The sequence below is a fragment of the Sturnira hondurensis genome, unplaced genomic scaffold (assembly GCF_014824575.4).
Source record: "Sturnira hondurensis isolate 20B ecotype Veracruz unplaced genomic scaffold, ASM1482457v3 Scaffold0000880, whole genome shotgun sequence".
NCBI lineage: Eukaryota > Metazoa > Chordata > Mammalia > Chiroptera > Phyllostomidae > Sturnira > Sturnira hondurensis.
The window spans coordinates 23014401-23036989 of record NW_028073511.1 but is presented as its reverse complement, the minus strand read 5'-3'; the positions used below and the strand labels follow the sequence as shown (position 1 = coordinate 23036989).

The 22589-nt window shown below is 53.9% G+C and overlaps 2 protein-coding genes and 1 long non-coding RNA gene across 8 annotated transcripts in view; 1 reads left to right on the top strand and 2 right to left on the bottom strand.

Moving 5' to 3' along the window:
• Positions 1-8341: 8341 nt before the first annotated feature.
• EPHX3 (epoxide hydrolase 3) lies at positions 8342-12091 on the bottom strand. Its single transcript, XM_037055781.1, has 7 exons — positions 11322-12091; positions 10998-11083; positions 10516-10673; positions 10300-10428; positions 9314-9417; positions 9076-9212; positions 8342-8986 (listed from the first exon to the last, which is right to left on the bottom strand). Exons 1-7 carry the CDS (start codon positions 11562-11564, stop codon positions 8761-8763), a joined length of 1083 nt encoding a protein of 360 aa, XP_036911676.1. The 5' UTR covers positions 11565-12091; the 3' UTR covers positions 8342-8760.
• Positions 11699-13730, top strand: LOC118993415 (uncharacterized). Its single transcript, XR_005067856.1, has 2 exons — positions 11699-11770; positions 12562-13730. It is a non-coding gene; the product is annotated as an uncharacterized LOC118993415 (long non-coding RNA).
• Positions 13731-14801: 1071 nt separating this feature from the next.
• Positions 14802-22589, bottom strand: part of BRD4 (bromodomain containing 4) — a 79955-nt gene continuing 72167 nt past the window's right edge. For 5 of the 6 annotated variants that reach the window (XM_037055729.1, XM_037055760.1, XM_037055776.1 and 2 more), the window contains 8 exons: positions 22351-22403; positions 21830-22211; positions 20623-21207; positions 17481-17861; positions 17237-17367; positions 16923-17128; positions 16596-16845; positions 14802-16310 (listed from right to left, as the gene is read on the bottom strand). In XM_037055729.1, the coding sequence (XP_036911624.1) occupies positions 16242-16310; positions 16596-16845; positions 16923-17128; positions 17237-17367; positions 17481-17861; positions 20623-21207; positions 21830-22211; positions 22351-22403 (2057 nt within the window). In that variant the 3' untranslated portion in view covers positions 14802-16241. The remainder of the gene's footprint in view (positions 16311-16595; positions 16846-16922; positions 17129-17236; positions 17368-17480; positions 17862-20622; positions 21208-21829; positions 22212-22350; positions 22404-22589) is intronic. The other variant, XM_037055739.1, reaches the window with a different exon arrangement.

Sequence of the window (22589 nt, the reverse complement as noted above, 5' to 3'; positions counted from 1 at the left end):
TAAGGAGGGAGAATGGGCAGGCCAGGGGTGGGGCTGTCCATGAAGAGAATGGGAGAAAGAGGTCAGGATGGCTCCCTGGTGTCTGGCTTGGTGATGGCCCTGCAGAGAGAAGGAACCAGTTGGGGGCGGAGTGCCAAATCCCAGGACCTGCAGATCACCCAGGAGGCAGCTGAGCACTGGAGCCGAGTAGAGGGGTTGGAATTGGAGATAGTCACATGGGCACCCCAGAGATCTTTGGGAAACATTGTAAACTTTTAAAAAATTATTCTATTATTGTTCACAAATTTTAAACTTTAAAAAAATACTTTAAAAAGTATTTGAGCCCTGGCTGGTATAGCTCAGTGGATTGAGCCCGGGCCTGTGAAGCAAAAGGTCACCGGTTCGATTCCCAGTCAGGGCACATGCCTGGGTTGCAGGCCAGTTCCCAAAAAGGGGACACATAAGAGGCAACCACACATTGATGTTTCTCTCCCACTCTTTCTCCTTCCCTTCCCCTCTCTCTAAAAATAAATAAATACAATATTTTAAATAAATAAATAAATAAATAAATAAAAAGTATTTGACCAATTTGGCTCAGTAGGTTGGGAGTTATCCGGCAAACAAAAGGTCACAGGTTAATTCCTGGTCAAGGTACATGCTTGGATTGAGGGCCAGTCCCCCAGGTGGGGCTGTGTGAAAGGCTACCAATCCATTGATAGGGCAATGTTTCTCTCCCTTCCCCTCTCTCTAAAAATAAATAAAATCTTTTAAAAAATACTTCTAAATGCACAATAATGCAATTTCCATATGCCCTTGGTCTACATTTACCCACACTTTGTCATATTTGCTTTATAATCACGCACAACACACACACACACACATAGATATATATAAACAATTTTCAGACATGATGTTCCTTTGTCCCCAATACAGCACTGTGTGTTCCCTGAGAACAAAGGCATTCTCTAACATAAACACACCACATCTTACCCTCAGTCCATATCCAGTGTTCTCTTGCCCCAATAGTATCCTCTGTAGCGTGTTTCTTTGCTGGTCTGGGATCTAATCCCTGATGTTGTGTTGCATTTATTATGTTCCTTGTTGTCCTTTAACCAGAATCAGTTCCTCAGCCTTCCTGTGACTTTCATAACATTGACATTTTTGGAGAGTCCAGGCCACTTCTCTCACAAATTTACTGGCCGGGTTCCGGTTGTGTGTCTTTGACAGAATGACGGGGCCTCCCCAGTGCATCGTGTCAGAAGGCCCCTGGCGTCAGTTGCCAACCTTGTCGATGTCAAACTTTGACCACTGAGTGAAGTTGGCCCAATTTCCCTTTTGTAAAACTACCATTTCCCTCCCATTCCCCCTCTTATAAACAAATATCAATATTGTGTGGGGAGATACTTTGAGACTATTTGCGAATATCCTGGTGCCCATCAAACTTTCACTCACTGTTTTTAGCATTAGTTAAAGACTTCCTCTGGTGATTGTTTTTAAAAGTTAAGACAAAATTTGCACAACATAAAATTAACCACTTGCCTTATTAAAGTGCACAGTTCAGTGGCATTTACTGCAATCATCACCTCTATCTGGTTCCAAGACATTCTCCTCACCCCTGAAGGAGGCCTCCTATCTATCCATTGGCAGGTGCTCCCCAACACCCCTCCCCCAGCCCCTGGGGGCCACTAACCTCCTCTCTGTCTCTATGGATGTGTCTGTCCTGGACATATCATATCAATGGAATCATACACCACATGGGCTTTTGCATCCGGCTTCTGTCACTCAGCATGATGTTTCAAGGTTCATCCCCACTGTAGCCTGTGTCAGTACTTCAGTCCTTCTTATGGCTGAGTAACATTCCATTGAATGAATGGCTATACCACATTTTGCTTATTCATTCATCCACTAATACTTTGGATGGTTTTTAAATGCAGGAAGAGGAAGAAGTAAAGGAGGCAGAGAAGTACCATAAGACAGAAAGGAGAAGCATGAAAAGCAAAGGGTGAAAGTTGAATGACTGACCAGGACTGGTATCAGACATGACCTCCTGCCCCCATCTGGGAGGGGAGCTATCCGCCCATTCTGTGGGGAGTGGGTATATGCCCATCTTATTACGATGACTTGCTGGAGACTTCTAGTGGAAAAGCTGAGACAGGAACCCAGGTCTAAGTGACTCCAGGCCACACAGAGAATGAGGGGGCTGGGCTGAGATTGGGGGTTGGGAAGAGAAAGACACAAAAGTTGCATAAGAAGGGGCGCAGTCTGCCTCCCGAGGAGAGGAGTGTGCTGAGCCACCGGGCCCATGGACCAGGGGCGGTGCAGCTTGAGTCACCTATGCCTGTCACCCCAGGAGAAAACCTAAGCCCTCCAGCCCTGCGGATCTTGGCCTGACCCTCTCTGGCACCTCCTACCCCTCATCATCAGACCGAGCCGAACTTCATCTTCACTCCGAAGGCCACACAGTTCCCCAGCCTTTGCCCTCTGCGTGGGACACCCAGCTGGACAGAGAACTCTTTTGCTTCCTTCCCAAGCAGGAACTCACAGGAAATGTGTTCTCTTTGAAAATATATTTTCTTCTAGTTATAAGGTATGCTCTAGTATTTCTCCCACATGCTACCCCTTTGCCCATTCTGGTCCCTCTTTCTAGCATGACTTCCTCCCCACCCTTATTCCTGCACCTGGTGCACTCCTGTTCATTCTTCAAGGTCCCAGCTCTAGGAAGCACTAGTCCCTTCCACCCCCGACTTCCCCCAGGCCAAGTTCCTCTGCCGCCTGCCCTGGGCTCCAGCTCAGCCTCACCCACAAGGGGGTGGGGGGTATCTGTGTCCTGCTCTGTCTCCACCCGAGACTGGGAGCTCTCTGGGGCCCTGACATCATCCAGCATAGGGTGGGCCCAGAAAGGGTGATGTGGGAGAGTTGGAGACTTAGAAAGTGGCTGAAGGAGTTGAGATTCTCAGCCCAGAAGAGCCACCACAGTGGACCCAGGCCACCCTTTTCAGTACCGTTCTGAGGGTTTAGGGTCTAGAAAACAATCTGGGAGCTCATAGGGCCAAGACAGGGGCTTCAACAGTGGGGTAACTCTACTCCTGACCCATCTGGGAAAAGATTTTCTGCTGGAATGAATGCTCTATGAGGTATTGAGCTCCCCCTCTCAAGGAGCAACCAAGGAATTAGATGCACATTTTGCTAAATAGCAAGTCCAGAGTCTGTTACTCTGGAGAGAGGGGACAGTAAAGATGAAAACATAAGCAGAGGATGGCATGGGGGGAGTGGAAACAAAAGGAAGAAAGACACATGTACAGAGCTTCTACTCTGTGTCAATCCCTTTCTGAAACCCCCACGACTTCCAGCAGACCCACTCAGCAAGCAGGAGGTGGAGTCCTGGCTCCAAGGTCCTGTTGCTGTCCTCCAGCCACTGTGACAGGACCAACCCAAGGTGTCCTGATCCCTGAGGGACAGGACATCGAAGAGACTATTCCCACGGCCTTGCAGGAGCAGCTGCACAGTTCCCAATGTGTCAGGGTAGGGGAGGCTTGAACCCTCCCCTGCCCCTGCTTGCTGCCCTGTCTGGGGACTGCATTTCTCCTCAGTGAGTCAGTCCCCAGGGATTGGTGACATGGGGCCAGGCCAACATACAGCTGCTGGGCCCAGGCCTGCTGACCAGGAACCTGAGAACATGTCCTTAGCTTCTCTGCCTGGGACCACAGTCCTGCCCTCTGCATGGAAGTTGGGGGCGGGTCTTGCTGCCCAGGCAGTGAACTGTGGGAGCCCAACCAAGACCAGTAGGGGTGAGGGCTCCTGCGTGGGTCCTGGACAAGAGGGGACGGCTGGAGACCAGGGGCTGTAGGCTGCAGACTCAGCCAGGTCTTCTGGCCACTGCCTTCCTGGGGCCCTCTCATGCTCAAACCCTTCATGGCTCCCCACTGCCCAGAGTGACAATCTTCCCACCTTCCCAGCTTTACTTGCTGTCCCAGCTGTCCCCATCCTTGCAGAGGCTGCACTCCCTACGGCTAGCTCCCTTCTCATATGCAGAGGGCTCCTTCCACCTTCCAGCTCTTCTTCACTCAGTTATTCAGCAAACATTTACTGAGTCCCTATTTACTTGGTGCCAGGTCCTAGTACGTCTAGGTAGAGAGGACCAACACAGAGCAAGTTTTTGCCTTGATGAGGAAGAGAAGCGAGAAACAAGACTGCAAACAAATAAAAACCATCGTGCATGACATGAGAAAAAGATTTCAGTGTTGAAGGGGGGTGGTCTGATTTTGCTGATGAGGGCACCTCAGATCTGAGTCTTGAGGGAAAAGCTAGTGAGGCAAACGGCCAGAGGAAGGGCGTTCCAGGCAGAGAGAACAGCATTTGCAAAGGCCCAAGGAGAAAGGGCAGGGTGGATGAGAGGAACAGCGAGAAGGCCAGGGTGCTGGGTGGGAGGCCAAGGACAGGGGCCAAGTCCCAAGGGGCTGAAAGGTCTGGGAGTCTGTCCCAAGCACAGTAGATGCCACTAGAGGGTTTTAACCAAGGGAAGCTGACCTGAGGTTGTAAAAGATCACTCTGGAAGTTCTGCCACCTCTTCTCCCAAGGAGAAGCTACACACTGTCTCCTTCTGGCTCCCACAATCCCTTCCATCTCAGCTCCCACCCTGCCATGTGATTCTGCCTGGCTTCCACATAAGATTTTGAGATCTGTCTTGTTCATTGCTGAATCTCCAATGTCTAGCATCAAGTCCAGTACATAGTAGGTGAAAAAAATTCTCCATTAACAAATGACTGTGCCCTGTACACCTTGGAGCCAAATACTACTCAGGAGATGGAACCTGAATATGGCCAGTACCAGCTCTTGAGATGTCCCTGTCTGGAAACAGACACATCCAATCCCCATTAGATTAGGACTGGGTCAGAGGAAGGGCTGGGGGCTGGTGGGGCTTCCTGGGGGGGGGGTGATGTAAGAGCTGGGTATGGAAGAAAGAATAGGGAGAGGGAATCCACTTCAGTTGGGGCACCTACTGGATCTGCAACTCCGGACAGGGAAAGAGGGGAGGCTCCTCCCCACCCCTTCTGGGGGCTGTGGTTTCCCTCCACAGTGTGGGACAGCCAATAGATGTCTCGGCCTCACAGGCTCTGGGCTCAGACCACTCCAACCTTCCCCAGCCGAGCCCTCACTCAGGACCTCATCTTCTTCGGCTCATCTCTGAACCACGATGCTCTGATGTACCTTAACTTTCTGTCTTTGCCTCCCTGGCTCTTGAAACTTAGTCTTTCTTCCTGCAGGTGTGGCACTTGCCCTCTCCACCATTCCCCTTGCTTTGAAGAAGGCAATTACCTCTCCCTGCCCTCTCTACCCTTTGGGCTTTTCATTCCCTCCTCCCTTGGCCATAGGGAGTAGGTCTCTTCCATGATAAAGTAAAATTCACAGCGAATGCATGCTCATTTCTCATGCCTCACCCAGCCTCCAAGCTCCTGTCTCTGTCACCACAGCTCCGCCTACCTGCCCCCTCCCCCGGGCCCCCCCACCCTGCTGCCACTGGCTTCATCTTCCCCATCTCCCACTCCACTCTATGCCCCGAAAGGCTGACCTCTCCAAGCTGTATCAATGGCAGCCTTGTCCTCTGACTTCCAGGTGGGTTTGGCCAATAGGAGGTACTGGCAAAAGAAGAAGCCAGAAGAGAGAATGGGATATTAATCTTCCTTGTAGGGTCACTTCAGTTGACTGTGTCCTTTAACTAAAGGCTCTGTCCACACACATCTCTCCCTGGGCTCTGCTAACCTTCCTTCTTCTTGCCCAGTCTGGGGAACCCAGAGATGGTAATGGCTCTCACCCCATTGGTTTCCCCAAACCCCGCCCGATGTATCTGGTCCCCGTAGCAAACCTGACATGAATCACCCTATCTGAATGTGCCAGTTGTTTCCTCCAGGCCCCCCACTGGGGTCCCCACTCTCACCTCCCTGTCCCTGCTAAACCACATTCAGAGCACCCATGCCCTCTGTTCTCAGTTCCTGCTAGGGTTTCCCTGCTCAGAACTGCATGGCTTAGTCCTCTCAATCTCTCAGTGCCTTTTCACTAGCAGTTATGCCCTCCCTCCTTGAATCCCCTCCTCCGTTGCTGGGACACCATGCTTGCCTTCCTTCTGTGGTCTCTCTCCTCTTCCTGTCCCCTATATATTGGGGGCACCCAGGGCTCAGTCTCCAGTCCTGTTCCCCACTCTGTTCTGGAGAGACTTCATCCTCTCACCCAGCTTCAGAATCCTTCTGCCCCTCTGCGCCATCTGTGTTTAACCCATTAGATGCTTCTAGGTCCCTGCCCCAGGGGTCCAAGCCCCTAGTAATATTTTAGACACACAGATCTGTCCAGGACCCACTGCTGCTGGCCTCCATCACACTGGGACCACACACTCCTGACCTGCCGTTTGAAGTTTTTTGCAATCGCATGTCTTCCCATCCCAAGCTTTGCTCCTGGTGTCACAGAAATGCCATATCATCAGTGCATGGGAGCACATACTTGCAGGGTTCAGCTCCAAGACTATCTCCTCCAGACAGCCTTTCCTCCCCTCCCCCTAGCTATATATCCCTCCCCATTTCTTCAGTTCGCTTGGGCATGATCACAGAGGGCTGAGTGTCTGCCCGGCTTCATCCCCACCCCTCCTCTGTTGAGGGGCTAGCGGCTTAAGAGTTGGTGGTAGAAACAGTTGAATGAACAAAAGCATGAATAAGTGAATGATGGGAGGGGAGGGGGAGCTCTGAGCTGGAAAAGGGCGAGGCCGAGCTTACTTGAACCCTCGGCCCAGCAGCCCCATTCCAAGACTTCAAGGTCTCCACTCCCGTTCCAGCACTTTGGCTGGAAGACGCGCCAGGACTGGCTGAGGCTGGTTCTGCTGAGCCACGACTCGCTACTGGCTCATTCTTCAGGACTCTGCCCAATCAACGCGATCGCTTTCCTACCCCCGCCCCTGCTTTCCTGCGGCTGCAGCAGTGGCGGAAGATGGAGCCTTCTTGTTACCCCGGCAACCGTCCGCAGACTCTGTCGCTCCGGCAACTGTCCGAGGCCTCCAGTCAGCCTTCTCCAGGGCCCCTCTGGTCACCCAGACAACTGCTACCCGTTCCGGTCAACCATCAGCCCTTCCCCTGTCACTCCGGCAACGGTCGCCCGAACCTCCGCCCCTTTGACACATAGTCCTGCTCCTGCCTTTGGGCCTGCTTGCCCAGGACCTCCGCCCCAAGCTCCTTCCGCCCATCTCGGGGCTCCCAGAGAGGCACTGCTCCAACCCTGGCCGAGGGTCCCAGGGTCTCTGGTCACCGCTTCACGGCGAGGTTGCGATTCCTGCTAACACTCTTGCGTGGGATGGTCCAGCCACCACAGGGAGCTTTTCAAAATGCAAGCCATGTAGCTCTCCTGTTGAACCCCCCCCCCCCCCCCCCCCATCGAGTCCAAACTCCTAGGTCTGGCTGCCTTCTTCCTTGCTCTGCAGCCGCAGCCACATAGCTCATTGTTACTCCAGTAGCCCGAGCTTATTCCAGCTTCCCACCTTCCGAGTTATTGTTCCCCACTCCTGAAAATAGTGCCCTCCCTGCAAGGGAGGTCTCTCCCAAAGCCCGCCTCGCACACAGCTCTGATGCCTCACCTGTGAACCCCAGAAGGAGGCTGTGTCCTTGTTCACACTATCCCACGTGCCTAGAACAGTGCCTGACAGACACATGATGAGTGACAGAATATACTGGGGACAAGGGAGAGCAGGCGGGTTGACCAGCAGGCAGGCCCAACCTGGAGATAAGAATGTCTGTGCAAGGTCTGTTGGGTCCCCGGAGAGATTCACCATGCTGCAGTTCATGACACTGTCTCCAAAGGTCAGACAAAGGTTGGGGAGATAGAAGTTCGTGCTGTGACTTGTCTGGGGTTCAGTAGTCTACCCTTGACTTGTGTCATCCTAATTGGGAGCTTGGGAGCCTTGGGCCCCCAGAAATTACCAACAGGAACAGGTGAATTTGGAGACGATTCCAGGAGCCGAAGAAGTAGGCCTCCGACCTCAGATGGCCATTCAAAGAGCTGGCCCTTTCCTGTGCCCCAGAATTTCACATATGCTAAGGGAGCCAAGACCTGTTTTCCCAAGGATCTGAGACTAGATCACAGGCTGGTATGAGAGAACTTGAACTTTCAAGGCCTGGAGTCATGACTGGGTGATCATGGGAGGGTGTTGCCCAGGGCCTGGCTGGGGAGGAGTCTGGACACCCACCTGCCTGTGCAGGTGGGTCCTCCCTTGTTGAGGTGGTCAGAAGCCAGGCAGGAGGCCCCCTACACTAGGAACACCCTCAGAAGCACTAATATAACTTTTTATGCTGATGCCCTTAAAAGATTGCTGGTGTGACTGTGGCAGTGAATTTTTAATATTTAATTTTAATTAATTTGCAAATAAGTGAAAGTAACCAGATGTGACTACAGTACTGTATTGTACAAAGCAGCATTTAGCTGAAGACCCAGGCTAGAGGTAGAAGCCAGGAACAGGAAGGTCAGGGTTTATGGTTTAGGAGGCACTGATTTCAGCAATAAACTGGGGCCCCAGGATCACTCTGCATCCATCTCCACAGAGTAGAGGCATCCCTGGTTTTCTGGGGTCAAAGTGCTTGCTCAGACGTGCACATTCAGGTTTGTGTGTGGGTTGGTGTACCCCAGGGCACCTAGAGATGCACTAGTGAGTGATTTAGGAGTTCCAGATCTATGCATGATCCAGGAGACCACCTGGGTATGTATGCTGTGTGTACTCCCAGGTGCACACAGGCTAGTGAATGAGGGCTACTAGTGCAGCAGATCTTGCAAGAAGGCCCACATGTACTGGTGCATTTCCTCAGGGTTGCTCTGTGGGATCCAGTGCCCCACACCTGGCAAAATGTGAGCCTCCAGCCGGCCAGGCACAAAGCGGTTGCTGATGGCCCCCACCAGCCCCTGCTCCAAGTAGGTATCTTTCTCCCCCCACAGCAGCAGAGTAGGCGTGGCCAGCTCCTGGGGCTCCAGAGGGAAGTTCCTACGGCCAACACAGACAGGGAGAAGAAAGGGTGCCCCCACCTCCTTCCCCACCAACTCTCCTGAGCTTCTGCCTGGGTCTGGTCTTACCTTATGAGGTTTCGGTAGTAATTGAGGGGTCCAGTGAGGCCACTGGGCTGTGAGAAGTCATAAAGGAAGGCCTCAAGCTCATTGGGGCTCAAGTGTGGGATGCCACTCTTGTGGTGGGTGAAGATGGTCTTCAGGATCTGGGAACACAGCAGAACTCTGGCTTTAATACTCAACCTATCCCAGTTCCACCCACCCACCCACCACTCCCTCCCACCCCCAGGCCTTCATCCCCCTTAACCTGGAAGTCAGACATTGACAGCAACTTCTCAGGGAGCCAGGGGAGCTGGAACAGGAACAGGTAGTTGGAACGGAAGAGTTGGGTAATGTGGCGCATTGAGTATGCTGGGGGAGGGGAATGCAGACATGAGGCCTGGGCCTAGGGTGGCTCCACACCCCTGCACCACTATACACACTCTAGTCAGGCACACAGATGTGCTAACACTCAGGCATGCAAACGCTGCCTGCCTGAGCCTGTGAAGACACCCGATGACTCCCTTCACCCTGACACCAGCTTCCCTCCAAACTGAGTAGTCACTATACCCACAGAATGGAAGCATCTCCCTCTCAGCTCCTGGGAGCTCCCCACAGCCACTGGTGTGCTTCCCTTGACCAGACCTGCTTCATTCAACAAACACTTATTGAGCACCTGCAGTGTGCCAGGCCCTGTTCTAGACTCTGGAGACACAGCAGTGAACAGAATAGATAAAACTCCCTTGCCCACAGGGAGTGACAGTCTAGAGATGGAGACAGGCAAGAAACAACAATAACGGAAAGAGAGAGAGAGAGAATGAGGATAGAGTTGTGACTACAATAACGCTGGGAATTAAAATCAGGTGAAGTGAGCAAGGCTGTGTAGCCAGAGATGGCATCTCATGCTATTTTAGTTGTATAGTTACCTATGTCTTCATTGCTAGAAGAAAGCCATTTAACCTCTATTTCTGCAACTGGACCATGGGGATAATAATAATACTTCCATAAGCCTAGGAGGCTTGTGTAAGTTACTGTATGAGGCTCCTTGTTAGAGAAATTGTTACCTGTAAGTGCTCAAAAAAATGTGAGTTACTGCTAAGTGTATTGTCATTGACTGTAGACTGGAAGTGCCCCAAGGGGAAGGTACCCCTGCCCCCAGCCCCTGGAGTGTTGACGGGTGGACTGATAAGTGTAGACACAAACACATGCCCCTTCAAACAGATACATTCCAGTGTCCTGGACTCCGTGACATACCCTGGTACACCGACAAGGGGGGACCACTGACCACCACCATCCGCTCCACTAGGGATGGGTAATAGATGGAGAAATTCCAGGCTATGACTGCACCCCAGTCATGGGACACAAGGATGCACTTGAAGTAACCTAGGGGATTAGAGGAACTGGAGTAAGTATGATACCAGGTGAATCAGGAGTGGGGGAGTCAGGGGTGAGGCAGGGGCATGTCCCCACCCAGGCCCAAGATGACATCCTGGATGTCTGCAGTCAGCAGGTCAATATCGTAACAGCCCACATCCCTGGGTGCATCGGAGGAGCCATATCCACGCAGGTCTACAGCCACCACGTGGAAGTGGCTCTGGAACTCCCGGAGCTGGTAGCGCCAGGAAAACCTGTCCAGCAGGGGGAAGAGGGAGGTTGAGTCAGGGTCCCCAAGCTGTACCTCCACCCTAACCCAGCAGGGGCCTTTAGGGACCCCGCCTTCCTGCTCTGGACTTCTAAGAAAGGAGGATGGGGAACCGCAGGCCCAGGACGAGGTTACTGCGCGCTGGATCCCAGGGGGTGTTAACATAGGGTCTTCTTTGTCTCAACCCTTAGGGCCTGGGCCCAATATCTTTGTGCTTCCAGTCTACCCAGCCTTGGTCCCTCCTCCCGGGTAGTCCGAGCTTGATCTGTCCCCAGTCCTGTGCACCCAGGCCCCTGGGCCTCAGACATACCAGTTCTCAGGGAAGCCGTGCAGAAACAGCATGAGGGGCCCGTTACCGCGCCCAGCAGAGACATAGTGCAGGCGCAGGCCCGAGCTCTGGAAGAGGCACAGTGTGAGACCTAGGGAACCTCTCTTCCCTGGAGAACCCCTCTTCCTTAGGCTTGAAACTCTCCTTCCCAAATCGACCCTCCCCGGGCCCCCACCCACCCCCGCCTCGGCCTTGTGACAACTTAGATTTGAATTCAATATTTTGCGCTTTGCTGGCTACCACGCCCCGGTCCCGCCTCCCAAGCTGCTGTACCCTCACAACCCTGACGGCCTCCCGTGCGCTCACCTTGAGGGTCAGGAAGCTGTGCTTGCCTAACGCTGGGTCACTCAAGCAGGCCGGTGGAGTGCGCCGGGGGCGCCCGCAACAGCCACGCCGGGGTCGGCACAGCACGTGTGTGAGCGCGATGCAGCCGTAGATGGCAGCGGCCGCCAGCGCCGCGAAGAACATCAGGCTCCAAAAGAAGGCACGAAGCAGCTTCAGGGTGAGGCGCGACGGCGCCAGCAGCGCTGTCACCACCAGCTCCGGCATTTCACCGCGTTCCTGAACGACCGTGCTGACGTCGGGGGTCTCGGCCAGGGGCTCGGGCCGCAGTGGCGAGGCGGGGTCTGGGCTGTGGAGCCCCCCGCCTTTAGCCAGAAGTCCCTCCGTGCCGTCGGGGCTTGCGGAACGTGCGGAGAGAAGGTCGGGCAGCTCAAGCCGAAACCGCCACCGCACACGATTTACCTGAGTGCCAGGTAAACACCTGGGTGCGACCTCCACAGACAGGCAGGCCAGGGTGCGGGGGTGGAGCCTGTGAGGGCCAGACTTTGGTGGGTGGGGAGGAACCTTGGGGCTAGGGGGAGAGGGGAACGGGAATGGTGGGCGGGGCTTAGGGGGCGTGGTCTAGTAAGACTCCCGCAGCAGATGGTTGTGAGGGTCTAAACTCTTGAGGAAGATTGGGGTCCTGCACTATTGTACTAACAGGAAAGAGGGGGCCTCCTGGGTGAAACGGGAGGAGCCGGAGAGAATGGGTCACTGAAGGGACCCGTAAGGGCGGGCCCAACCTGGCCCAGAAGCGTTGTATGGCTTGGGGGCGTGGTCTATAATAGTGGACGGGGTGGGGCAGGGAGAAGGCGGAGCCCGGAGAAGGCAGGGTCTAATGTTGAGTGGAGAAGGCCTGAAGGCTGGGCCAATGAGGTGAGGGGGGTGGTGCCAGGCCCTAATCTGGCGGGTCAGGTGGCCCGGAAATGGGAGGATGGGGCAGGCTGGGTTACAGTTGAGATAAGGATGGCAGCGCGAGAAATTGCCGCGGCCTGAAGAGGCTTCGGTAGCCCGGGCCGTGGCCTCCCGGGAGCTCCTGATCCTGGAGCGCGCGACCATCCCCTCAGCTTGGCTCGGAGAGACCTAACAGCACCTTCACCCAGCCCTGGTCCCTACAGCGAGTCCTGTAGCCTCGATCCCGCGCTAGCCTCTAACTGGCCCAGCGGGCCGCCGGGCCGCCCCTGCGCAGCTGTGATTGGACTGCGGAAATCGTTTTCATGTGCAGGCAGAGTCCCGTCTGTCGGAGAGAGCGAATCTGCAGGTGTTGAGGCTCGGATTCCACCGATGACAGCCTTTGGTGGCGGATGCTTTGACTCTTCGCAGAACCGGACCAGTTGAGTCACTAGGACTGTAGCCGAAAGAGGAAGCGGGGGCAGGCCAAGAGAGCAGCTTTTTCCTCTGTTTTGTAACCTTTCCCCAGGATCCTGAATATTTCAGGATCATTCATTTAACCCTGGTAACAACCCTATTACGTGTAGGTGCTATTATCACATCACTGCATTGGACCATGAACCTGCAATTTGAGGACTGAGTCATTTGCCTAAAGCCATACAGCTGGCTAAACAGCAATCAAAGATTTTGAAAAAAGCAGCAATCTTGGGCTCCATCTCTCCAGCCTGGTGACAACCATTGGAATGCTTTTAGCTTTCTGCTGGTAACCTAGGTATCTAAATGTGCTTATGTTCCTATTTCTCTATTAGCAATGTGGGATATTATCCAATGACTTGGTCATGTCAAGACCACTGAACATGCTGTTTCCATCTGTAGTTTTCTTATTGGATCATCCACTTGAAACACTCCATTTCTTTTTTGTCATCTCCCACCTCCCCTGCCACCTCCCACTGTTAACCTTACCTTTGTATTGTCATCATGAAACATGATACTGTTCTGGAGCCATAATTAAGTCTGTGGGTTGCTACTTAAAGGGGAATAATGGTTTATATGGTTCAGCCTGAGTAAGCAATGCACTCAGTCAAGTGGCCGTCTATGATTACACTGCCTGTAATGTACATTTGTTCTCCCTGCACTTACTGCCTTTCTTTTCTCACATGACTAGCCTGTGTCATAGCTTTAACTTCTTTCACACTTTCCATAAAATCAATTCTCTGAAGACCTGACAATCCTGGTATCCGAGTTTTCTAATCTGGCTGCATGGTGGTGGCGTCTGGAGACATCTTTTATGCTGCACAACACTGACTCATTCCCACCCTCAACCCCGCTCTACCCTCCAACAAAAAGTAGTCACAGGATAATTTTATATTCAGTACAAATGTTTATTTTTGCAATGAGAACTGCACAAAAAAAAAAACCTTTAGTATATAAGTGAAAAGTCTACGAATTCCCTTCTACAAATGTCTAAAGTGTTTAATACAAGTCTCAGATTCACTGACATAATTATTGGCCAAGCGATCCGTGCATACAGTACAGTGGGGGCTTGTACACACCTCTCACTCTTGTATAGGACTAAGATTTCTAGTACTGTGGGAGGGATTGGGAAATGGCCAGAGAAATTAAATAGATCCAAGTTCTAATTACAACCCAGTTAGAGAAACACCTATGAGGGAGGTGTGGAGAGGGCCATGGCAGAGTTCACTCTAGGAGGAAGGCGAAGACAAAACATTTCTCCAGCTAAATAGTCGGACCTGGCCTGGGCAAGTTTTGAAACAAAACATAGAACAAAAACAAGGGTGTGGGATGAGATGGAAGAAACCCTAAAGAACCAAAATGTAAGTCATACTTGGTTGAGCACAGTGGTTTGAGAAGTGCCTGGAGGATGGGAGCAGGGGCTCCGAGGGTGGTGGAGGTGGTAGTAGTTTGGGATGCCCACACTGCACCCTCACTGGGAGGTCTGGGAGATCCCAAACACACAGTCTTTCTGGTTGAAATAGGGGGTTATAGGTTAACAAATAGTGCTAGAAATGTTTAAATTAGTTTGTGTCTCTGCATACATATAAATGATATTCTTTCATCTTAGGGACTGCTCCTGGGGACTGCGCTTGCCTTGTGGGCACACAGGCAGGGTGGCAACCTGGTGGACTCTCTCTGGCAGGAATGTGTGCGTGCACATCTGTGTGCGTGTGAGGGAGGATCCTAGTTGGGAGGATGTACTCTCATCTAAGAATATCTGGTTAACCCTGAGCTTAAATGAAAGGAGTTAGGTAGAGGCAGGCAAGGTCAGAGAGTGGTCCAAGTCCCCTTGGTGAGTGGGGGACAAGGATGAAGGAGGGTAAAAGAGAATACTGTGTAGAATCTGGCCAGGTTCTGCTGAAGCAGGTCACCTGCCCAGGGGGTAAGACTGGGTACCTGGGCTCCCATTCAGCTTGGGATGACAGGGACAGACCACAGGAAATGGGCGAGGTGGCCCCTTGCAGGAGTTCTTAATACAGACATGGTCTGGGGTCCAGAGACTCCTGGGCCTAGCCTAGACAACAGGTGGTTCAAAGAAATGTCAGGGAGACGTCAGCATTAAAAAAGAGAGATGTGTTTATTCCATGATCAGTACAGACCAAATGCATATTCACCATATGAAAGTCAAACCAGTCACTGACTCGAGTTTGGCCAACACTGAGGCACCAGCGTTGTGGTGGAGAGTGGGTTCTCATGGCACGCGTAACCTCACCAAGGGCTCCAATAATAAAATAAAATAAAATTTTTAAAAAAGTGGAGGAAGTGGCAGCTGACTGGGTGGGCAGACACTAGGCTGGGACCCCCTGCCTCAGTCTGTGGCCCTGGACCCTCCTTGTACCCTGGCCCACCCCTTCCTTTTCTGGTAAAAAACAGATTTGACATTAAAAAACAAGCCAACAAATGGGGTTGGGAAGGGAAAAGAAAACACAGCTTTCTGGTTTTACCATTAAAAATAGACTAATAAAGTTTGGAACTGAGTAAAATACAGGCAGTTTTTTTGTTCTGTTTTTGTGTGTGTGTGTGGGTTTTTGAGTTTTTTTACACCACGTTGGTAGGGTCACCAACAAACTTCAAACAAAGATATGCCAACTATGTTTCACTATATAGTACAGCCACAGTCACACACTACCAACAGCGTGATGGCAGCTGCTGCCCAGTGAGCAGAGGATCACACCCTTTCGTAGTAAGCAGTGCCATTATGTTTGGAGGAGAAGAGAGAATTAAAAATAAAATAGATTCCAACAAAAAAAATATATATATATAGAAAAAAAACAGAAACACAGGTGGGAAGGAACTGACTTTGGTTGGTGGCCTCACTCACCAGGCGAGGCCGGCCCACACGCGTGACAGTCCTTGCTCTGGATTGCCATGGACACACACACACCTCCACGGCACTATTCCCTTTTGCACAAGCGAACACTTACAGAGAGCGGCTCTCGATTAAAGGCTTGTGGGGGGGAGGGTAGGGATGGGATCTGTTCAAGGCAAAGTCAGTGCCAGCAAGGGGGTGGGCTGGTGCCCTCTTCCGCCTCCAGCTTGCTTGGGCCTGCCTGGTCTCCTGGGGGCAGGTAGCTGAGGCTGGGGTGTGGGGAAGGACTCCCGGCAGGCAGGACGTCATGAACGTCACGTTCTTGGGGACAGAAAACCAGTCACGGTGGCGGCAGCAACGATGTCCTGTGTATACTGTGTAGACATTTGGCAGAGTAGGGCCTCTGCCCACACGCAGGGACACGGACTTGGGTCTGGCCGGCACTTGCTCATGGTTGAGACGTGCTCTGAGCTGATGTCCTGTACATGTGGCAGGACGTCCGGCTGGCTGTAAGGCAGACGGGCTCTGCAGTCCTCAGCTGCCCGTCAGGCCCGCCCCGGCATAGCATGCACAAGGGCCAGGCCCAGAGACAGGCCCTGGCTGCTGCTACTGCCCCTGCTGCTGCCCCTAACACTATGGAGAGTCAACTTTTTGCAAGAAAATCAAAGTCAGAAGTCACCTAGGTGCTCTCAGAAAAGATTTTCTTCAAATATTGACAATAGGTCACTCTGGAAATTCATGTCAATGGTAGCTGCCATCTGGAGGGAAGAGGAGGGAGGGAGGGAGGGAGGGAGTTATGGAGTGAGAGGAGATATGCCCTCCCCACTCCTCAGCATCAACGCTCCCTCAGAACCCACCCTCTGGAACCTCAGGGCCCAGAGGACAACAGGTGTGGACAAGTAGGTACCCTGCTCCCAGCACTCAGCTGATGGTCTACCCACCTGATGGTCTCCCCGCCAGCCCCACTTCTCAAGAGTGACGCCACTGTCCCTTAGGGGCCCCATTCCATTCCCAGCTCCTCCAGGGCTGGACCCCTGTCTTACCGCTTCCCGGCGCCTTCGCTCCTGCTCCCGCTTTCGGGCCAGCTCCCGCTGCTGGTCCAGCATGGACTGGGGCTGGGAGCTTTGGGCTTGGGGGGCGGCGGCAGCTGCGGCCACAGCGGCTGCCTGTTGCTGCTGTTGCTGTTGCTGCTGCTGCTGCTCCTGCCTCTGCTGCTGCTGCTGTTCCTGACGCCGGCGTGCCTCCTCATGGACTCGCCGGGCCTGTTCCAGTGCATCCTCATCCTCTCGGCTCCTAAGGAAAGCAGGGCTTTGGGTCAGCTTGGGGCTTGGGGCACCCCAGGAGCTCCCGCCCACAGAGCCAGTGCCCACCTCATGCGCTCCTGCCGTAGTCGCTCCTTCTCCTTCTCCGCATGCTCAGCCTGCGCCTTCAGGGCCTTCTCCCGTTCCTCTTTCTCCCGGGCAGCACGGCGGAACTGCTCAAAGCTGTCGCTGGATGACTTGGCTGTGGAGGATGGGGTGGTGGGGTGCTTCTGCACCAGGCTAGCCCAGGAGCCCATGTTCTTGATTTTTAGGTCCTGTGAGGCAAGAGACCACTTGGTGGGCGAAGGGCCCTGCTGCCATGTGGACACCTTTCCTGGGATCAGAGTGGAGGACAAGGTGCACTGTGGGCCCAAGGAACTTACCTTTTTAGGTGCAACTGGTGTCTTCGGCTCCTGTTTCTGTTTGTCCTTTTCGGAAGCCCCTGGTGGGGGCACATTCTGCTCAGGGGGCCGAATCACAGGCCTCCCGACATCCACAGGCTTCATCTCAGGCCCTGAAACACAAACAGCCTGTGGGCCTGGATCCCCGACCCAGGCAAGCACAGTGAGCTGGCTGGCCCATAGCCGCTCACGTTCAGCCCTGGCTGGGAGTGGACTGGACACTCACGCTGGGGCAGGTGGACGGGGGCCTTGATGCTCTCCGGGTGCTTGGGGGGCTCCGGCCGCAGCGAGGGACTGAAGGGCTCGCTGCGGATGATGGGTGAGTGGATCTTCTCCTCCTTCACCACCACCAGGGGCTGGGGCTGGGACTGGACCACGGAGGCCGCGCGCAGCTCCTGGGACGGCACAGGCACGGCAGCTGGTGAGGTGGGCAGGCAGCCTTGGCCTTGGCCCGTGCCTGGCCCTGAGGGCCGAGGCCCAGCCCTGCTCTTTACCTGCTTCTTCGGCTGGACACTTTGCTGGGGTGGTGATTGATGGGTCAGACTCTGGAACTGTTGCATCTGGGGGGAATGTATCATAAGCGGGGAGGGAGCTTCACGGAGGTGACCTAAGAGAGGGGACAAGGAGCATGTCAGATGTACTGATGTAGAGGTTGCTAGCCCTGGGCCCAGCCTGGCCCCCCAACCCAAGGGGAGCCCCACTATGGGAGCCTTGCCACATGGAGCCTGTGGACCCACTCAGTCAGCCCAGAGCTAAGTGTGGAGCAGGGCTTTGTGGAATCACGTGTTCAGTCCTGTTTTTTGTTTTGTTTTTTGTTTTGTTTTTTTTTAGCATTTTATGCCTTTTAAAAAAATTTATCTTTAGAGGGGAAGGGAAGGAGAGAAGGAGAGAAGTATCAATGTATGGTTGCCTCTCGTGAGTCCCCTGCTGGGAACTGGCCCGCAACCCAGGCATGTGCCCTGACTGGGAATCGAACTGTGATCGTGTGGTTCACAGGCCCGCACTCAATCCACTGAGCTACGCCAGCCAGGGCCAGTCCTGGGGTTTGAAATCTGTGTGTCAGAATCATCAGGAAGTTTTGAGAGGTGCAGAACTTGATACATTTGGTCCCAGGTAGAGTCTAAGCCTCAGTACCTTTTAAAAGCTCACCGAACAGTTCCATGGCAATGCCTAGATTAAATGCAAGGAACACAAATAACCTCACAGAGCTGGCAGTCTATTTCCTGGCTGCCCCTGTGTGGCTCTGTCTGCCTGCCTAGACACCTGCTTCAGGCCTAAGTCCAGCCTTGAACTGGCTGGCACCACAACAGGGTTAGGAGAAAGGTTCTAGCCTGTGGTTTTCACAGGAAATGGGCCAACCCACCCATCTTTAACCAGTGGGTAAGGAGACTCAGACAGCCACATGGTACAAAAGCACAGGTCACAGGGCAGGAACTGGGAAAGGCCCCACTCAGAAAAGCATGGCCAGGCAGTGAAGCCTGACACCTCAGCTTCATTGGTGAGAAAATAGCCCTAGGTCACAGCGGACCAGCCCTCAGGACTGGGTAGGTAGAAAAGACACCAAGTCCTGCCCTCAACTCTTCCATCCACCTTAGCAAGTGGAGACCCTTCTGTTTGACCCTGTGACACATCTTGACCAGCTCTACCATGGGACAAGCCACACTGCCCACAAAAGAAAGTCACCTCTGTGCTCCTAGTCCTGCCTCATGCCTTATATTGAACCATCTAACCTAAGCTCAGGTCATTGGGACCTGCCAATAACCTGCCTCCGTCTGCTCGCACAGACACCCTTGGGCACTCCATGGGCCTCTGGACAGAGATGCTCATTTTTACTGGGTCTGGAGCTGACTACAACTAATTCCCCTACTCTCTCTCTGAAGCCAGAAAAGCTGTTCAGAGATGACATGGTGGCAAGGACCAGCCTATCCCTGGTGCCTTGGCCCTCCAGCCCTATGTGGCTGGTTCTGCTGGCCTAGGTGCTGGTAGCCCTTTGCCAAGCCTGCCAGGCAGCCAGCTATAGGCATGTGACTGCGACAGACTCCTGCCTCCTCCCTTGCATGGAGCACCTGCTAAGGTTGTCCGGGGGGATGGCAAGCTCTGAGGCTTATGATCTGTAGCAAATGCTTGCCTGCAGGTGGCTTCCTCCTCCGGCACTTAGAGGGGAAATGCAGTGGCAGTGCCTAAGAGCTGGCCCGATGCCCAGGGATTCCTGCTGAGCCCCTTGGAACTCCAATGACTTGGCCTTTGACCCAAAGCCCTACCTGGGCTCCAATCTACATTGTTCCTCGTGACAATCCCCGGCCAAGGGATCTCAAGGGGAGCTGGACTGAAGCGACCAGAAGGGACCTATCCCACCTCCACTGCTGGCTCTTATGAAGGTATCTCATCACCTATCACTGCCTACCACAGGAAGCCTAACCTTGGTTAAGGGTGGAAACAGGCACAACTGCATGGCTGCCAGGACCAGCACCAGACTGTCCCAGGGAGGAGAGCCAGCTGTTCTTGATGCCTGGCAGCTTTTGCTGGGTTTAGAAGCCTTGTGCAGCCTTGTTGTTCAGTTCGTGAGAGCACCACTGCAACCCCAAGCCGGGCTGTCAGTCTACACTGCCAAGTCCAGGGACCTCAGCTCTGAGCCCTGCATGTCACTACATCATGAGGCACTGAAGCCACGTTTCCACACCAGGCCAGCTAGGATATTTTGTTTACAGACACTTAGAAAAACAAATGCCCAAGAAATACAAGAGGGCATGGCCTGACCAAATGCTGTGGAGGGAAAAAGGGCAGCCTGGACCAAACTGCAGAAGATGGAAATGGTTCTGGGGGAAGGTGGAAGGCACACCACCTTTGAGCTTTAGCCCAGTTCTCTCTGACATGGTCCTTCTTGGCTCCACCAGCTGGGTCTCATGACACCAAGAGCACAGCACCTGTTCCTACAAGTTCTCAAACAACCCTTACTGCCCAGACCTGCCCCTCACTCTTCCTGGAGCTCAATGCTCACCCTGTTTGTTAAACTAGCTCCTGCTCATCCTCTGGCCACCTCCTCCAGGAAGCCAAGCCTACTCCAACCCCTAGAGATGGACCAGGTGCCTCCCCAGGTTCCTGGCTTCCCCACATAACAGGAATCAAAACGCACTAGTAAGATTTTTGACTGAGTTGCAAAAGAAGGTCCAGTGCGGGGAGCCTTATTCGTGGTCATCTTAACTCGCAACCAAGATACTCCCAATAAAGACTCTACAAGAAGCACCTGCATTTCATCAGCTACCCTGTCTGACCTCAGTCTGAAGCATGAGCTGACCTGACTGGTTGCTCAAGGACAAACATTGGACCCAGGACCAGCCTCCCAGAGCCCGGAGTGGGGAGCCACTTACTGGTTGAGTAGGGGTCCGACTTGTGGTGTCTGGGTGAAGGGTGATGCTGGATGACTTGCTGAGGCTTGGCAGGCTGTGGTGGGGGTGGCTGCTGGCTAGGAGGAGGGTGGGGGGGCTGTGGACCTGGGGGTGGCGGGGGCTGCTGAATGTGGGTAGGAAATTGCATGGGTTGCATGTGCACAGGCCGGGGGGGCGGCTGGTGCTGGGGCTGGGTCTGCGTCTGGGGGGGTGGTGGAGGTGGCGGTGGCTGCTGTAGCTGCTGCTGCACAGAGGGGTGAGGAGGGGGTGGCAAGGGGGGTGGGGGTTGGGACTGCACCTTCACGGAAGGGAGTAGAGGTGTTGGGGGCTGCACCTTCTGTAGCTGCTGTAGGTAGAGCTGCATCTGCATGGAGGTGAGGGGTGGGTTAGGCGGCTCCTCCTCCTCCTGCAGCAGCACTTGGGGTGGCTGGGCCATGGGGGGCTGTGGGAGCAGGGATGGCTGGGCCAGAGCAGGTGACACTGCAGGGGGGCGGGCAGGCTTGGGGGGCAGGGCAGCGGCTCGGTTGCTGGGCCTTGATGGCTGCTGGGGCAGCGCGTTGTGCAAAGCTAGAAGGATACAACAGTGTGGCAGTGAGTCTCCTACAGTCTTCAGCCTGACTCCACCCTGGCTTCCTACCCATCTCCAACTAGCACTCTCCCTACCCTCCTCAAGTCCTTACCACCTCCAGAATAGACTGTTGCCAAGAAGGAACGCGTGGTCAGTCAGACCCTCACCAGCATTGTCCTGCTGGGTGCCCTGCACCTCCTACTTCCCTCCCTTCCTCCCACTGTCGCATCTTCACATATGTCCTTCAAGTTTCACAGAAGGCTATGTCCTGAATGCCTCCACATTCAGGAGGAGGCACTGTGACCTTCCTATCTGGGATGAGCATGTGTCCCCCCCAACCTGATTGGGAGCTGCAGAGGAGTCACATCTTTTTTCATCTGATAATGCCTGGCCCAGCACAACTCTATTATCTCCTATAGCAAAGCACTAACCCTTTGCAAAGGCTACCCTGTGGTGTCTGTGTAATTCCCACAATGGCCCTGGGAAGCTGCTGACATCCCCTCAGAGACAACTGAAGCTCAGATGGGCTCCAAAGTTTGCCCAGAATGCCCAGTCGCACAGCAGTGAGACCAGGGCAAGAAGGGGCCTCCCTGAATCTGGTTGGGTATGGCCACAGCTCACCTGGAGGAGAGACCACTGAGTGCTGGTTGAGATGAGGCGGAGTGCTGTGCTCAGGTGGCTGGGGGAGGTGAGGGGGCAGCTCAGGTTGCGGCAGGTGCAGGATGGGTTGGGTGAAGTGGCCGATGGGGTCGAAGACACTGCCTGGGAGCTGGGGCTCCAGGACAGGCACCTGGGCAGCGATGAAAGGCGGGGGCGAGGACTTCATCGTGGGGGCAGCCTGCTGAGGCATGGAGGGTGGGGGTGGAGGGGGCAGCTGCTGCTGCTGCTGCTGCTGCTGCTGCTGAGGAGGTGGGGGTGGCGGGGGCTGCTGGGGAGGTGGTGGGGGCTGCTGGGGCCCAGGGCCTGGGGCCTGCTGCAGCTGCTGGTGGTGGTGGTGATGGTGCTGCAGACAGAGACAGACAGACACACAGGCTGATGTCAGGCAGGCAGAAACCCTCAGGCCAGCTCCAGGGTGCCCCCAGGGCCCACAAAGGTGGGTGGCCACCACTCCCCTGAGGGGGATTATCCCCAAGATCACATACCTTCTTCTGCTCTCTTCCGGGGTGTCCCTTCTTTTTTGACTTTGGAGCCATCTCTGCAGAGTAAAAGAGAAACTAGTGAGGCCTGAGTGAGAAGACTGAGCTGCCTTGGATACAGAACCAGGAAAAACCAGGTGAGTTGGGAAGAAAGGCTGGTGACAGCCAGACATGGTGGCTGGATTCTGTCTAGTAGGACAGTCTATCATGGGAGAGAGACAATGTGGAACATCACATACCCATTT

What these genes read in the sequence shown, in the direction of transcription:
- EPHX3 (XM_037055781.1), bottom strand. Translation starts at nt 11,564, where the DNA reads ATGCCGGAGCTGGTGGTGACAGCGCTGCTGGCGCCGTCGCGCCTCACC. An exon ending in ACAGCTTCCTGACCCTCAAG is followed by an intron (nt 11,084 to 11,321) that starts GTGAGCGCACGG and finishes TGCCTCTTCCAG; the next exon opens with AGCTCGGGCCTGCGCCTGCA. An exon ending in TACTACCGAAACCTCATAAG is followed by an intron (nt 8,987 to 9,075) that starts GTAAGACCAGAC and finishes TGTTGGCCGTAG; the next exon opens with GAACTTCCCTCTGGAGCCCC.